Below are 16,858 nucleotides of genomic sequence, written 5' to 3' on the forward strand. Positions count from 1 at the left end.
GGGGAATATGTGCCCTGGCAGCTTTGAAACAAGGGAACGACATCATACTAGACAACCTAAAGTAGTTCCCTCTTCAAAACCTCTGAAAGAGTTGAATAAAATATAGTCCACATTCTTTTAAATGCACACCTGAACTAACAGAAAAGTGAAGAAAATCACCAGGGGCCAAAAATAGAGACAGAGGTAACTGGAGCAATCATTATGGGCTCAGGCTAAGGCTGTCTTGGGGCCTTGGTCTCAGCAACCCAGGCGCATGGCTTTTAACACATTACAATGCAAGGAGTAAAGAACTTGTGCCCTGATGAAGTGAGAATTCAGAACATAATAAAAGTGGACTAGAAAGCAATGCTCTTCCCACCCTCATCCTAGAAAAAAAACAAAGCAACTCATTTGTTTCAGCCTGTGTCTCCGTAAAGGAAAAAAAAGAGTCTCCTGAGCATTTGCAACACAAGCCCAGTACTCCTGGGGATTAAGGGTGTGGGTTCCCACTTCCCAGGGTGGGTAGTCCTTGAACAAATAACTTGAAAGTAAAAATTAGTCCCTGATCATTTGCTTGGCAACAATTTTAAAGTGTAATAATGAACATGGGAGAAGAGGTGTAGATCCTCAGGATCTTTCACACACTGCTAGTGAAAATGTAAATTTGTGCAGTCACTTTGGAAAACGGTTTGTCATGACCATTACCTCCTAAAGTTGAACATTTACACACTCTATATGACACAGAAGCTCCTTTTGAAGGTGAATGCCCAAGATAGTTGCCCATGAACAACAGGAGATATAATATGTATATGAATGTTCATAGCAGCATTCCTCACAATAGCAGACATGTGAAGAATCAAAATATCCCTCAGTGGGATAAGAAACAACATAAACTTAGTGAAATTCATGCAATTAAATATTATACAGGAGTCAAAATGAATAAACTGTAGTGACATGCAGTAACATAAATGAATCTTAGCAATATAATATTAAATGAAAAGAGCAAATCCTGAAAGATTATAGATTATACATAGCATAATACCCTGTGAGTTATTTAGGAATATATATACATATATATTTCTTTGCACATATATATATTTCTTTGCATATATACATATTTATGTATATATACGTATATAGAAGAATTCATGAGAATCAGAATTCCATCCCCTTTGGTAATTTATTGTTTTGTCCTAAATGCTCCTTCTTGAGGGCTTTGTTTCTAAGAGTACTCTTTGTTTTTAATACGAAGTATGGTGCCATCAACGTGAATATGCACCACCATGCTCTCTCCCCCACAGGACTGCGCCAGTGCCTACAAGCTCCCCATTAGACCCTTATCTCTTCCAGTCAGATGTTGACATTGCCAGTTCCTCCTTGGAACCTTTATTACTTCTATTTATATCATTGCGGCTGTGTATGAACGTGAATTCTAACCCAGTTATGGGCAGAGGGGAGGGGTTGGAATGAAGAGTCATCGAGCAGGGGGAAGGGTGAAAAGAGACTGACAATTCAAACATGTACAGGGTGATTTAGGGACAGGGTACTAAAGAATAGAGTGCAGGAAACCTGACACCTTGCAGATGTAACGAGAGACAGGATTCAGGGTAAGATTTCTTTTTTGTAAATTCATTGAGGCCTCCCTTTCCTGGCCACCTCTGCCTGCTTCAATATCTACCTCCTTAAAGTCGCCTCTTACTGTGCTTATTGTTATAGTTACTCATAATATCCTTGGGACACTTTTTTCACTGTGGTCCTGAGCTGTTATTGAGGTTATAAATTGCTGAACTTTTCACCAATTTATGTCTCTGATTTCCAGTTAAATCATAAGAAAAGTGTCCTTAAGTAATATGCTCATTCATCCATTCAGCTTAGTCCATTCATTATTACAGACTCAAGTGCTGTAGGGACTTCAGAAATTTTCTTGTCCAATCATCTCATTTTATAAATGAAAAGGTGAGGCTTAAATTGGAAGACTGACTTATAGTAGGATCTACAGGGGTAGTTCTTGGCACGCACAAAATGTCAGCTACTGGTGACACTGAATAGATCTGACATCCTCAGTGACTAGATGAAACATTCAATGTTATCTTCTCCAATGACAAGAATCTACAGTACAGCAAAGTAACCTGAATGGACATACTGTAGTCACTTTTGTGGAGTAGCAGATAAAAGGGGCTATTTCCTAACATACGCCAAACCTAGAGGGCAGCCCAAGTCCTTGGGGGGTCACGATAATAAGTCCATGTTTCTAAGAGCCCAGGGAGAATCCTTCAGATCCTAACTTCATCACAAAAACATCACAAAACAAGAGGGAAGGAAAACATACCAATGATCATCTCATTCACATCTCCATTGTCACTCACCAAGAGGGAGATGCTGCCCACCCTGCATAGGACAAATCTGGGAGGCTTGAGGTTGAGGAAGATGTGAGGAATAATCTTCTTCTTCTTCTTCTTCTTCTTCTTCCTCTTCTTCTTCTTCTTCTTCTTCTTCTTCTTCCTCTTCTTCTTCCTCTCCCTCTCCCTCTCCTTCTTCTTCTTCCTCTTCTTCTCCTTCTCCTTTTCCTTCTCCTCCTTCTTCTTCTTCCTCCTCTTCCTCTTTCTTCCTCTTCTCCTCCTCCTTCTCTTCCTTCTTCTTCCTCTTCTTCCTCTTCCTCTTCTCCTTTTCCCTCTCCTTTTTTGTTTTTGAGAGAGTCTTGCTCTGTCACCCAGGCTGGAGTGCAATGGCACAATCTCAGCTCACTAGCAACCTCCACCTCCCGGGTTCAAGCGATTGATTCTCCTGCGTCAGCCTCCCAAGTAGCTGGGACTACAGGCATGTGCCATCACACCCGGCTAATTTTTGTATTTTTAGTAGAGATGGGGTTTCACCATGTTGGTCAGGCTGGTCTTGAACTCCTGACCTCAAATGATCCACCTGCCTCGGCTTCCCAAAGTGCTGGGATTACAGGTGTGAGCCACAGCACCCAATCTGGAATAAAACTTCTTAAATTGAAACTTGTACCAAGATGGCGAGAGGAATGGAGTCTAAGAGGCAATGAATAGAAGTTGTTCTTTCTCAGGAAGACCTGGCCACCTTGGGGTCAGTTCAACAGTCACCTGATCAATTAAAACATAACACCAAAAAATATAATAACCTTGATGTTATACATAAATATACAAGGTTGTCCATTGTAGCAATGTTTGTATAACAGCTTAAATGTCCATAATAGAGAATTAGCCAACGAATTCTAGTACCTTCAGAATGAAATGCTATGTAGGCAGTAGTCAGGAGGCAGTAGACAATAATGCAGTTCTATATTCATTGGCTTGAAAAATTTCCATGAAGTATTTTTTAGTGAAAAATATTATTTACATAAAACCTTTAGATACTATGCAATTTATATATAGTATGTGAATACATATAATTAACATTTTATGTGTGTGTGTAATGTTTAGGGTGTATGTTTAGGGAGAACTCTGCAAAGACTACTAACAAAATATTTGCAGTGGTTACTTCTGGGGGTTAGTATTTTGTTCTTTTAAATTTTTTCATAGTGTTCTGTATTGCTTGACTTTTCTATACAATGTTTTCTGTTATAATCAGAAAAATCAATAAAGGTATTTTAAAGTCATTTTGCTTTGTCTTATCTCTCTTTGTGAGAGCATATTGCATTAAGAGAGGGAAGTCCAGAGAGGAGTAGGGGTGGGTCATACCTGTGGGTGCTGGAGCAAAGCCTGGGCTTATATGCCAGAAGTAGGTGTGATCACTGCCATTTACGGACCTTTATAAGGAGGCTGAGGCTGTCCAACCACATTCTTTCCCACTTTCCATTCAATGTCCTACCAGACTACTTCATATCCCCAGTATGAATGTTGTGAATTTTATGCCTTTTTACCTGCCTCGAGTGGCTTCTTATCTGGCTCACTTTCGTCCATACTTCAAGTATCACCTCCACTTTAAAACCTTCCTGGGCTCCACCAGGTAGATACAAAATTGCAAATTTTGTGTATACATCTGCTAACCGTGCTAGATTGTGACTTTCTCAGTGACAACCATGGTGATTGTGATTTTAACTGTGGAGAAGCCAGAAGAAGCACACTATAGTATTAAAGAATAGTCAATACTGAGGCTGGGTGTGGTGGCTCACGCCTGTAATCCCAGCACTTTGGGAGGGTGAGGTGGGCAGATCATGAGGTCAGGAGTTCAAGACCAGCCTGACCAATATGGTGAAACCCTGTCTCTCTTAAAAATACAAAACTTAGCTGGGCGTGGTGGTGCACGCCTGTAGTCCCAGCTACTCGGGAGGCTGAGGCAAAAGAATCGCTTGAACCTGGGAGGTGGAGGTTGCAGTGAGCCATTGTGCCACTGCACTCCAGCCTGGGCAACAGAGTGAGACTCTGTCTCAAAAAAAAAAAAAAAAAAGAAAAAAGAATAGTCAATACTGTGTTTAGCAGGAAGATAAAACATTAAATACTACAGAGTAACAGACAGCTAGGGCCAGGTTAGTGGTTATGCTACCCAGAATTCCATGCAGGGTGGAAGACAAAAAATGCCAAAATTTCAATCATCAAGTTAGATAAAAAAAACTTAAACATATGGAAAGTCACTCAACCTTAAGTACAAGATACTATTTTTCATCAACTATATTGTTAATAATAAACAAGTTTTATGAAGCAACATATTGGTAATGTTATGGAGAAACAGAAACATTTGGACAGGTGCGGTGACTCATGCCTGTAATCCCAGCACTTTGGGAGACTGAGGTGGGTGGATCTCTTGAGCTTAGGAGTTTGAGACCAGCGTGGGCAACATGACAAAACCCCGTTTCTACAAAAAATACAAAGATTAGCAGAGTGTGGTGGCACACGCTTGTACTCCCAGATACTCAGGAGGCTGAGGTAGGAGGATTGCTTGAGTTTGTGAAGTCAAGGCTGCAGTGAGCCAAGATTGTGCCACTGCCCTTCAGCCTGGGTGACAAAGCAAGATCTTGCCTCAAACAAAAACAAAAACAAAACCAGAAATATTTGCTGGTAGGAGGGTAAATTGGTATAAAGTTTTTGAAAGGCAATTTGGCAATATTTGTCAAAATTTTAAATCTGTTTATTTTTAGCCAAGCAGTTCTACTGAGAATTTAATATCTTACTCGTATGCATACACATCTATGAAATGACATGTATGCAAGGTTACTCACTGGAGCATTTTTCTTTGTAATAGCAAATTTTGTAAACAACTTGAAATTCATTAATAAGAGAGGTCAAGGCTGGGCACGGTGGCTCATGCCGGTAATCCCAGCACTTTGGGAGGCCGAGGCGGGCAGATCACGAGGTCAGGAGATTGAGACCATCCTGGCTAACACGGCGAAACCCCGCCTCTACTGAAAATACAAAAAAAAATTAGCCTGGCGTGGTGGCGGGCACCTGTAATCCCAGCTACTGAGGGTAGGAGGCTGAGGCAGGAGAATGGTGTGAACCTGGGAGGCGGAGCTTGCAGTGAGCCAAGATCGCGCCACTGCACTCCAGCCTGGGCAACAGTGCGAGACTCCGTCTCTAAAAACAATAAAAAGTAAAATAAAATAAATAAATAAAGAGAGGTCAAATAAATTACCAAACATCCACACAATGGAATATGCTGTAGTCTTTTAAAAAAATAAAGGAGTTTTAGGTGTACTGATTTGGAATGATCTCTAAGATGCAGCTTAAAATGAAAAAAAGCAAAGTGCATAATAGTATTTATAATATGTTAAAAGTTGTGAATATAAAGGGATATATATGTTTCATCCAAAGATATACATAAGTGTATACATAAGTGTATAGTATAAGATACACACTTATATATATCTTTGGGTGAAGATACACACTCCTGAAGCCCTAGTTAGCTGGGGTTGCTATAACAAAATACTACAGACTGTGCGGCTTAAGAAGAGAAATTTATTTCTCACAATTCTGGATGAAAGAAATTTGAGACTGAGTTGTCAGCAGGGTTGGTTGGTTTCTTCTGAGGTCTCTTTCCTTGGCATGTTGATGACTGTCTTCTCCCTGTATCTTCACATGGTATCTTCACATGGTCTTCCCTCTGTGTGTGTCTGTATCCTATAATCTCTTCTTCATTTTTTTTTTTTTTTTTGAGGCAGAGTCTTGCTCTTGTCACCCAGGCTGGAGTGCAATGGCTCAATCTTGGCTCACTGCAACCTCCTCCTCTCGGGTTCAAGCGATTCTTCTGCCTCAGCCTCCCAAGTAGCTGGGACCACAGGAGTGTGCCACCAAGCCCAGCTAAGTTTTGCATTTTCAGTAGAGATGGAGTTTCGCCCTGTTGGCCAGGCTGGTCTTTAACTCCTGGCCTCAAGTGATCCACCCGCCTTGGTATCGCAAAGTGCTGGGATTACAGGCGTGAACCCTTTCACCGGACCACAATTTATGCCTTTCTATTACACACTGAGGTCAGAAACTACCCTTTGGGAAGATCCTCTGTCCCTTCATCCTCGTCTGTCTCAGCCTCTAACTGCCTGCCTAGCCACCTTTCTAAAAATAAAAACTGCTTTCTCCTTTTCAGAGGAATTTAATGACTGGGGTGGCTAACTAAGAGCTGTGCTCATCTCAGATAAAGTTCATGGCAGAATCAGATTTTTTTTTTTGAGATGGAGTTTCACTCATTGCCCAGGCTGGAGCGCAATGGCACGATCTCAGCTCACCGCAACCTCCGCCTCCCAGGTTCAAGCGATTCTCCTGCCTCAGCCTCCGAAGTAGCTGGAATTACAGGCAACCGCTGCCGTGCCCGGGTAATTTTTGTATTTTTAGTAGTGATGGTGTTTCACCATGTTAGCCAGGCTGGTCTCGAACTCCTGACCTCAGGCGATCCGCCCATCTCAGCCTCCCAAAGTGCTGGGATTACAGGCGTGAGTTACCGTGCCCGACCAAGACACTTCTTCAAGAATCTGGTTCTAGGTCAGGTGTTGGGAGCAAGCCCCCCAAAATCTGGCCATAAACTGACCCCAAAACTGGCCATAAATAAAACGTAACATGTCCATAATGGCCATAACGCCCAAGCTGGAAGGTTGCGGGTTTACGGGAATGAGGGCAAGGAACACCTGGCCCACCCAGGGCGGAAAACTGCTTAAAGGCATTCTTAAGCCACAAACAAAAGCCTGAGCGATCTGTGTCTTAAGGGCGTGTTCCTGTTGCAATTAATTCAGCCCAAGTCTTGATGATTAGCATTCTTGATTTTACATTATTTGATGCAGAAAGGGAGTCAGATACAATCTATAAGAGCAGAAAATCCCCAAGTATGTTTTAGCAGGGAAGGCATGACACAATTTCTTCAGAAGTAAACTTACCCTCCTAATTATGGATGCCTGGGATTACAATTACAGATAAATAGCATTTCCAAAGACTAAGGTTCTTCCTGCTTCCTTCTCCAAAGCCCTTCTGGCAAAGCTCCCTGAGCCGTAGGTGCTGCAGAGGTGGGTGAGGCAGGCTCGGGGAGCAGGCCTGACCAGAGGGCCAGAGGCGAGAGCAGGACAGAAGTAAGATGCCTTGTCTATATTCCCCTCGAAGGGAGGGCTTGCCGCCCAGCTGCAGGGACTGCAGGGCTCAGCTGCAGGGTCTCCAGGACTCAGTTGATTTGCCCTCTGCCTCAGCTGTAAAATGGCCTCACACACAGCCATGCCCCTCCTGGGGCAGCCTGCATCTGGTGACCGAATGAAGTGGGGACCTAATCTTAGATGCTGACAAGCAATCCTCACTCCTCACCTCCACTAGGGGCTCCTGAGCATTTTGTCAGGCCCGCATCACAGTTCAACTTGTTCCTGGGCCTGATCCTGCTTCTTCCCTTTCCTTTCAGAGGTGCTGATCCTTAATAAGCATATTGTATCCCCAAACTCCTTTTTAATGTCTGCTGGAAAACCCACCCTGTGACAGTGGGTTAGGCGATAGAGAGTAGGCCCAGCTGCAGATATAGAAAGAAGAGGTCTCTCTGGCCAAGTCTAACCCACATCAGCTCTGTGGCCCCATTTGAGGAAGAGATGTTCTAGCTGGTGGGCAAAGCACAGCGCTGTACGCAGAAGGGCCGGTGGTGCTCAGCTCCAGGGGGCCTGTCAAAGGCAATGTGCATCTTAACTGTGACTCTGTTCTGTTCCCCATCATATCCCGATGTAGGTCCTTACCGTATTTCTCCTGAATCATTGTGTAGTCTTCTAATTCTTCTTGTCTTTCACCAGACTGATCTTTCTGAAACCCATATCTGATTATGTCATTCTCTTCCATAAAACCTTTCAAAGACTCCCCTTAAACCTCAGGATCAGGCCCAAATGACTTAACTCGAATTATCATTGCCTTGGGATCTGGCCTTGGTTTGCTGTAAGCTTATCTCTTGCAGCTCTGGACTCAGTCAGCCCCTTTCCCGTTTCTCACCACTGCCACTTAACGGTCTGAGGGGGGCTTTTCCTGTTACTGCACGCACCAGAGCCAACAGCTGAAAACAGTAGGCAACAGTACTCTCCCTCCTAAAGAGAGCTGCCAACTTAGGCACAACCACCTTCCTGGGGCTTTTTAAGAGTTAGCAGAGCAGCCCTGATGCCCTACCAACCACCACAAACACCCCCCACCACATCCCAAGTCTGGGGAGAATGGAGGGTGGTAGAGTGATGGAGATGGCAAAGGCAGACAGCAGAGTATCCTGAGGACATGGCCTGCCGCATTTCACACTGGAGGGCTGTGCTCTGGGCCAGGCCACTCAGCAGAGGGGCAGACTATTGGGTTGGGAGCAGTGGAGGTGGGAAGATAGCAGAGGTGTGCAATGCCTAACCTTGTTTTTTACTCTAGCTCGCTACTTTAAATTTTCCCTTTTTTGGTCTCCTTAATTCCCAGCCATGTTTCCCATATGAATAGACTCTCCCTGGCTGGGAAAGCCGGACAAACTCCATTTGAGCTTTTGATTTACAAGACATTAAGTGCTCCATACCCGACCCCCTTCCTCAAGGAGTTAACCTGTGTAAGCAGATCCTCAGCATTTCATAGGACCCCAGTTAACTGATAAGGTACTGGAACAAACCATGTATGAAGTTCCCAGGATTTTTCTCAAAGAGATAACAACATAAAGCCTTGAGTTCGTGTCCGGCATAGCATCTATATCTAACTCTAATGAAGGATTTAGAGCCCTGCACCTGGTACCGTTGCTTTTTGTAATCATTTGTCTTTTAAATTGTTTATCTCTCTGTAACCATTTGCCTCTGTTGATTCTTGCATGTTTTTACTTCTGTAGAATTATTGCATCTGAGTTCCCCTCCCCTTCCTAAACCAAGGTATAAAAGTTAATCAAGCCCCTTCCTCAGGGCCAAGAGAATTTTGAGCATTAGCCGTCTCTTTGGCCGCCGGCTGAAATAAAGGACTCTTAATTCGTCTCAAAGTGTGGCGTTTTCTCTAACTCGTTTGGGTGTAACAGGTGGACCTCCCATCTGGGAGCACCAAGAAGTGCTCTCATCTGAGCCCATGGCAGACCCAACACCTAAATGCCTGCTACCCCAAGGGCAAGGAGGCCAGGCTGTGTTAGCCAGAGGGTCACAGAGACCACAGAGAGGATCACTACAATGGCTGCTTAGAGAGTGACATTCACCCCATGCCCTTCTCTCTTGTGCACCCCTCACAGGAAGTGCTGGTTGTCATCGGAATTCCAGCTCCAATCTTGGTAAGTGAGTTTGAAGGTTTTTTTTTTTTTTTTTTTTTTTTTTTTGAGACAGAGTCTCTCACTCTGTTGTCCAGGCTGGAGTGCAGTGGCGTGATCTCAGCTCACTGCAACCTCCACCTCCTGGGTTCATGCGATTGTCTTGCCTCAGCCTCCCAAGTAGCTGGGACTACAGGCACGCACCACCACGCCCAGCTAATTTTTGTATTTTTACTAGAGACAGGGTTTCACCATGTTGGCCAGGATGGTCTTGATTTCTTGACCTCGTGATCCGCCCGCCTCAGCCTCCCAAAGTGTTGGGATTACAGGCATGAGCCACCACGCCTGGCTGAGTCCGAGATTTTAAACTACCTTTTAATAAACTAGAAAGCGGGATCTGAAAGAGGGTGGTTGAAGACAGTAACTCAAAAAGAAAACGATTTTGTGTTTGTGCCCCATCATTATACTTTAGAATGCTGCCATCTTCCTTACATCCCAGCAGGACCACCTGCTTCTCATATCTACTATAGAAAAGGGTGGCATGTCAGGCAGGAGCCAGCTACACTGTGTCCCTCCAACTAGGAACTTGGATGGGCTATGGATGCCAGCATTTCTCCCTTCCCTTCGATCTCAGCAGTAACACTAGTTGGCTGAACACTTTTCACTTGCCAGGCAGTGTTTAAATTATTGATGTGTGGCCGGAAGCGGTGGCTCACACCTGTAATCCCAGCACCTGGGGAGGCCAAGGCAGGCAGATCACCTGTGGTCGAGTTTGAGACCAGCCTGGCTAACATAGTGAAACCCTGTCTCTACTAAATATATATAATATATATTATATTTATATGTATTATTTTTGTATATGTATATACATATGTGTGTATATTATATATGTGTATATATACACACACACAAAATTTAGCTGGGTGTGGTGGCACACGCCTGTTATCCCAGCTACCTGGGAGGCTGAGCCATGAGAATTGCTTGAACCAGGGAGGCAAAGGTTGCAGTGAGCTGAGATTGCGCTACTGCACTCCAGCTTGGGCATCAGCTGTCTCAAAATAAAAAAATAAAAAAATAATGAATGTCTGTCCAATTCAAGCTTGTTATTTAAAGAGCAGACCATACCTGCTCCCTGCATGACTTCTCTTACCGCTTCTAAAACTGCTGCCAGCCAGGCAGTAATGACACAGTTGGTATCTTTGCAATATTTGCTGATATTGACCCCTCCCTTCTTGAAAATTCTGCCTTATTTGGTTTGTGTGACATCACTCCCTGTGGGGTTTCTCTTCCCACTGAGTAGTCTTTTTCAGACCCATAGATTGGTTTCTAGCCAGCTTTCTTGCTATGCCTCCATATTGATATAACCCTGGACTCCATTCTGAGCACTCTTCTCACTTGATTCTCTACCTTAGTAATTGTCTCCTTGACTGGGGCATTAGTTACTGCAGCTATGTGAATTTGATATGTTCAGACAGCCACACTCCAAACCCATAGATCTTTGGCTAATGGTTGGCTCTACCAGAGTGTCCTTCAGGCAACCTAAACTGATCATTTCCAAGGTTGAACATATCATCTCCCATAAAGCCAGTTCTTTTTGACATAACCCAATCAGGAGAATAATTCCTAAGACTGGAACAAGCCTTTTCTCTCTCGCAACCCCACCAATCACTTGCCAAATTCTTTTATTTCTACATTTTTTTTTTTCAGAGATAGGGTCTTGGTCTGTCACCCAGGCTGTAGTGCAGTGGTGGTGTCACAGTTCACTGCAGCCTTGAACTCCTAAACTCAAGTGACCCTCTTGCCTTAGCCTCCAGAGTAGCTAGGACTACCCGAGTGTGCCACCAGGCTTGGCTAATTAAGAAAAAAAAAATCTGTGTGTGGTGATCTGGTGATCTTGCTATGTTGCCCAGGCTATCTCAAACTCCTGGCCTCAAGTGATCCTCCCACCTCAGCCTCTCAAAATGTTGGCATTACAGGTGTAAGCCACCACACCCAGCCATTATTTCTACCTTTTAATAAACTAGTGAGTCTCAAACTTTGGTCTCTGAATCCTTTTACACTCTTAAAAATCATTGGTATCTCAAAGAGACTCTATGTAAATGAGCCATATTTATAGATATTTACCATACTAGAAGCTAAAATAAAAAATTTAAAAATATTTATGTAAGAGGAAGACGCGGTCGTAGGTGCTGAGGATTTCTGGTCCGCATGCTCCTGCTCCTGACTCACCGCTGTTCGCTCTCGCCCGGGAACAAGTCGGTCAGGAAGCCGCGCAGCAGCCATGGCTTTTAAGGATATCAGAAAAGCACCCGTGGAGCCGGAGGTGGCAATTCACCGAATTCGAATCACCCTAACAAGCCGCAACGTAAAATCCTTGGAAAAGGTGTGTGCTGACTTGATCAGAGGCGCAAAAGAAAAGAATCTCAAAGTGAAAGGACGAGTTCGAATGCCTACCAAGACTTTGAGAATCACTACAAGAAAAACTCCTTGTGGTGAAGGTTCTAAGACGTGGGATCGTTTCCAGATGAGAATTCACAAGCGACTCATTGACTTGCACAGTCCTTCTGAGATTGTTAAGCAGATTACTTCCATCAGTATTGAGCCAGGAGTTGAGGTGGAAGTCACCATTGCAGATGCTTAAGTCAACTATTTTAATAAATTGATTACCAGTTGTTAAAAAATATATATATATTTATTTAAAATAATAAACCCATCACATATTGACATAACTAATAAGCCCACCACATAGTTACAAGAATCACACATTGACACATTAACACTAACGTTTCTATTAGAAAACTATTTTCCAAAACAAAAAAAAAAGAAGAGTTGCACTGCTTTACATTTTTGTAAATCTCTTAATGTCGCTTAACAGAAGGAGCTGAATTACAATATCTGCTTCTCTTGCAATATATTCAGTTGCAACCAAAATGCAATGATTTTGTTTGAAGTGTACAGAGAAAAATTCATCCTCAAACAGGTAAGTAGATGGAAAAGGTAGGGGAGTTTTAACATCATTTTTAGGTAATTGTAGATAATTCTTTTGTTGCTACACCAAAGCTCAACAAGTGGTAGTTTCTTAAAGGTTAGCTATAAAGTAGATTCTGAAACCATATCAGTGAATTTTTTGTACTCTGTTATATTAAAATCTACTGGGTTATTTTATACTTTGAATGAATCTTTTACCCCTTAATGCATGACTTTGTGACATTGTGTGCTGGGCTTTGGAAATTTTATTCACTGAGTCATGCATACCTTCCTGACATTGACCCATTTCCCTCTAAATGTCAAGTAATCACATTTGATGTTTGCACCACGGTATTGCTTTGCAGGGCTGCCGTAACAGAGTACCACAAATTGTGTAGTTTATAATAACAGAAATCTATTCTGTCACATTTCTGAAGGCTGGAAGTCTGAGATCAAGATGTTGGCAGGGTGGTTTCCTCCTTAAAGGGCTAAAGGAGAATCCCTTCATGCCCCTCTCTGAGTTTCTGGTGGTGGTGTGAAGTCCTTGGTATTTCTTGGCTTGTAGCTGCATTACATCAGTTTCTGCCTCTGTTTTCACAGGCCTACTTCCTTGGGTGTGGCTACATTTCTGTATCCAAATTTATACTCATAACACCAGTTCATTGAATTTGGGGCCTTCCCTAATCCAGTATGACCTCATGGTAACTCAAGTGTATCTGAAAACCCTGTTTGCCAAGGTCACAATCATAGATATAAAAAATTAGGACTTCAACATGTCTTTTTTGGAGCCACAATTCAACCCCCAACACCCATTAGTGTCATCAGAAAAATGTTCAAGGATTGGGAAGCTGTCAGATTCACAGGGGTGGGTACAAGTCTTCCAAAATTCTAATTTTTACCTGAAAACTTAGATTTCATCATTGGCAAAAAATACAACTAGTAACAAACACTAAAATAAAAACTAGAAAAATTTGTTATTCTTGAAGTGAGTGGTTCACTTTGTTGACTTTTAAGAAAACGTCTCCCAAATATGCAAGTCTGATAACCTTAGTTTATACTAGTAATTTTCTTTCAGGTGAAATCGTATTTACCATACTAGAAGTTAAAAGTATGGTAAAACTTTTAATATAAAAGTTTTTTTCATGTTCCATAAAAAAATAAAACGGTTAGTTCAGTTCATAACTTAACTACAAAAGCACTTTTCCTTGGGACGACCATCATATTTTACTCTGCAACTAAAATGCTTTGTATATTGCATCACACAGAGTGTTAAAAGGTTGTGGGCGCAGTGGCTCATGCCTGTAATCCCAGCATTTTGAGAGGCTGAGGCAGGCAGATTACTTGAGCCCAGGAGTTTGAGACCAATCTGGGCAACAGAGGGAGACCCTGTCTTTACAAAACAAACAAACAAAAATTAGCTGGGCCTGGTGGTGCATGCCTGTGGTCCCAACTACCAGGAAGGTTGAGGTGGGAGAATTGCTTGAGCCCAGGAAGTCAAAGCTGCAGGGAGCTGAGATCACGCCACTGCATTCCAGCCTGAACAATAGAGCAAAAACCCTACCTAAAAAAAAAAGGAGGCTGGTGATTCAGGAATGATAGAAAAAAAAGAAAAAAAAGGATATGTACTCAAAGGTAAAGACTTAATAAAAATTAATAATATTTATTGCTTCATAAAGGATATTTAAAAAACATTTTTTTTCCCCTGTGAGTTGATGGTGGTGAAGCACACAAGACTACTAGTGGACTTTAGTGCCTCATTGTACTAAGACACTAACAGTTTTACCCATTATTTCTTTTGCACTATTAGTGCAAATGTCAATACAGTGAAAAACACAAATATGATCTTACTGTAATTGTGAAAAATAGTTGTGACCTCATGGACCCCCTGAAAGTGTCTGTAGACCACATTTTGATAACCACGGTCCTAAAGAACTCTCCACCAACTCTACCTCTGCCTTAGGACTCATGAGTTCTTAGGAAGACTATTACAGTAATCATCACCATAACCAGTTCTCTCTCTCTCCAGAGCTGTCCCCTTCTATCAGTCTTCCACACAGCCAGAGTGAGCGTTCAGAAAAGTATCAGTGGGACATTCTTCTGCTTAATACCCTTCAGTGAGTTCCCACTGGCTTTAAGGTCCAAACTCCTTAGCATAGGACATATGATGTAAACTCTTCATCTAGCAATGACTTATGTTTTCCACCTGTTCTCCAGCCATATTCTCCACGTCTTCCAATTCAGCCAGACCAGTTCTCTTAATCTATCATGCTGTTCTTCCTGCCAGGAATATCCTCATCTCCTCACTTTTTATCTGGCTAAATCTTTACTTACTTTTAAAAGTCAGCTTCTGTTATCTCCTCCAGGAAGACACCCTGGATCATCTTCCTGGTTCATCAAAAGGATTAGCAGATTTTCCTTCTCTACATTTCCATGACATCGTGTGCTTAGTTAGTTCTATTATAGCATTTTTTTTTTTTTTTTTTTTTTTTTTTGAGACAGAGTCTTGCTCTGTTGCCTAGGCTGGAGTGCAGTGGCACGATCTTGGCTCACTGCAAACTCCACCTCCCAGGTTCAAGCAAATCTCCAGCCCCATCCTCCCAAGTAGCTGCGACTACAGGTGCACACTACCATGTCCAGCTATTTTTTTTGTATTTTTTAAAAGTATTATACTTTACGCTCTGGGGTACATGTGCAGAATGTGCAGGTTTGTTACATAGGTATACATGTGCCATGGTGGTTTGCTACACCCATCAACCCATAATCTACGTTAAGTATTTCTCCTAATGCTATTCCTCCTTTACCCCCTGCAACCCCCGGCAGGTCTCAGTATGTGATGTTCCCCTCCCTGTGTCCATGTATTCTGATTGTTCAACTACCACTTATGAGTGAGAACATGTGGTGTTTGGTTTTCTGTTCTTGTGTTAGGTTGCTGAGAATGATGGTTTCCAGCTTCATCCATGTCCCTGCAAAGGACAAGAACTCATCCTTTTTTATGGCTGCATAGTATTCCATGGTGTATATGTGCCACATTTTCTTTATCCAGTCGATCACTGATGGGCATTTGGGTTGGTTCCAAGTCTTTGCTATTGTGAACAGTGCCACAATAAACATACATGTGCGTATGTCTTCACAGTAGAATTATTTTTAATCCTTTGGGTATATACCCAGTAATGGGATTGCTGGGTCAATTAGTATTTCTAATTCTAAATCCTTGAGGAACCACCACACTGTCTTCCACAATGGTTGAATTAATTTACACTCCCACCAACAATGTAAAAGCATTCCTATTTCTCCACATCCTCCCCAGCATCTGTTGTTTCCTGACTTTCTGATGATTGCCATTCTAACTGGCATGAGATGGTATCTCACTGTGCTTTTTATTTGCATTTCTCAAACGACCAGTGATGATGAGCTTTTCTTCATATGTTTGTTGGCTGCATAAATGTCTTCTTTTGAGGAGTGTCTGTTCATATCCTTTGCCCACTTTTTGATGGGGTTGTTTGTTTTATTCTTGTAAATTTGTTAAAGTTCGTTGTAGATTCTGGATATTAGCCCTTTGTCAGATGGATAGATTGCAAAAATGTTCTCCCATTCTGTAGGTTGCCTGTTCACTCTGATGATAGTTTCTTCTGCTGTGCAGAAGCTGTTTAGTTTAATTAGATCCCATTTGTTAATTTTGGCTTTTGTTGCCATTGCTTTTGGTGTTTTAGTCATGAAGTCTTTGCCCATGCCTATGTCCTGAATGGTATTGCCTAGGTTTTCTTCTAGGGTTTTTATGGTTTTAGGTCTTATGTTTAAGTCTTTAATTCATCTTGACTTAATTTTTGTATAAGGTGTAAGGAAGGGATCCAGTTTCAGTTTTCTGCATATGGCTAGCCAGTTTTCCTAACACCATTTATGAAATAGGGAATCCTTTCTCCATTGCTTGTTTTTGTCAGGTTTGTCAAAGATCAGATGCTTGTAGATGTGTGGTATTATCTCTGAGGCCTCTGTTCTGTTCCATTAGTCTATATATCTGTTTTGGTATCAGTACCATGCTGTTTTGGTTACTGTAGCCTTGTAGTATAGTTTGAAGTCAGGTAATGTGATGCCTCCAGCTTTGTTCTTTTTGCTTAGGATTGTCTTGGCAATGTGGGCTCTTTTTTAGTTTCATATGAAATTCATACTAGTTTTTTTCCAATTTTGTGAAGAAAGTCAATGGTAGCTTGATGGGAACAGCACTGAATCTATAAATTACTTTGGGCAGTATGGCCATTTTAACGATATTGATTCC

At 42.2% G+C, this 16,858-nt stretch overlaps 1 protein-coding gene across 1 annotated transcript; it reads left to right on the forward strand.

The window, feature by feature from the left end:
- The first annotated feature begins 11,872 nt into the window (after positions 1-11,872).
- Positions 11,873-12,299, forward strand: LOC101141974 (small ribosomal subunit protein uS10-like). The gene has a single exon (XM_055382092.2). It carries the CDS (start codon positions 11,900-11,902, stop codon positions 12,257-12,259), a length of 360 nt encoding a protein of 119 aa, XP_055238067.1. The 5' UTR covers positions 11,873-11,899; the 3' UTR covers positions 12,260-12,299.
- The last annotated feature ends 4,559 nt before the right edge of the window (positions 12,300-16,858 follow it).

The sequence above is a fragment of the Gorilla gorilla genome, chromosome 2, assembly GCF_029281585.2.
Source record: "Gorilla gorilla gorilla isolate KB3781 chromosome 2, NHGRI_mGorGor1-v2.1_pri, whole genome shotgun sequence".
NCBI lineage: Eukaryota > Metazoa > Chordata > Mammalia > Primates > Hominidae > Gorilla > Gorilla gorilla.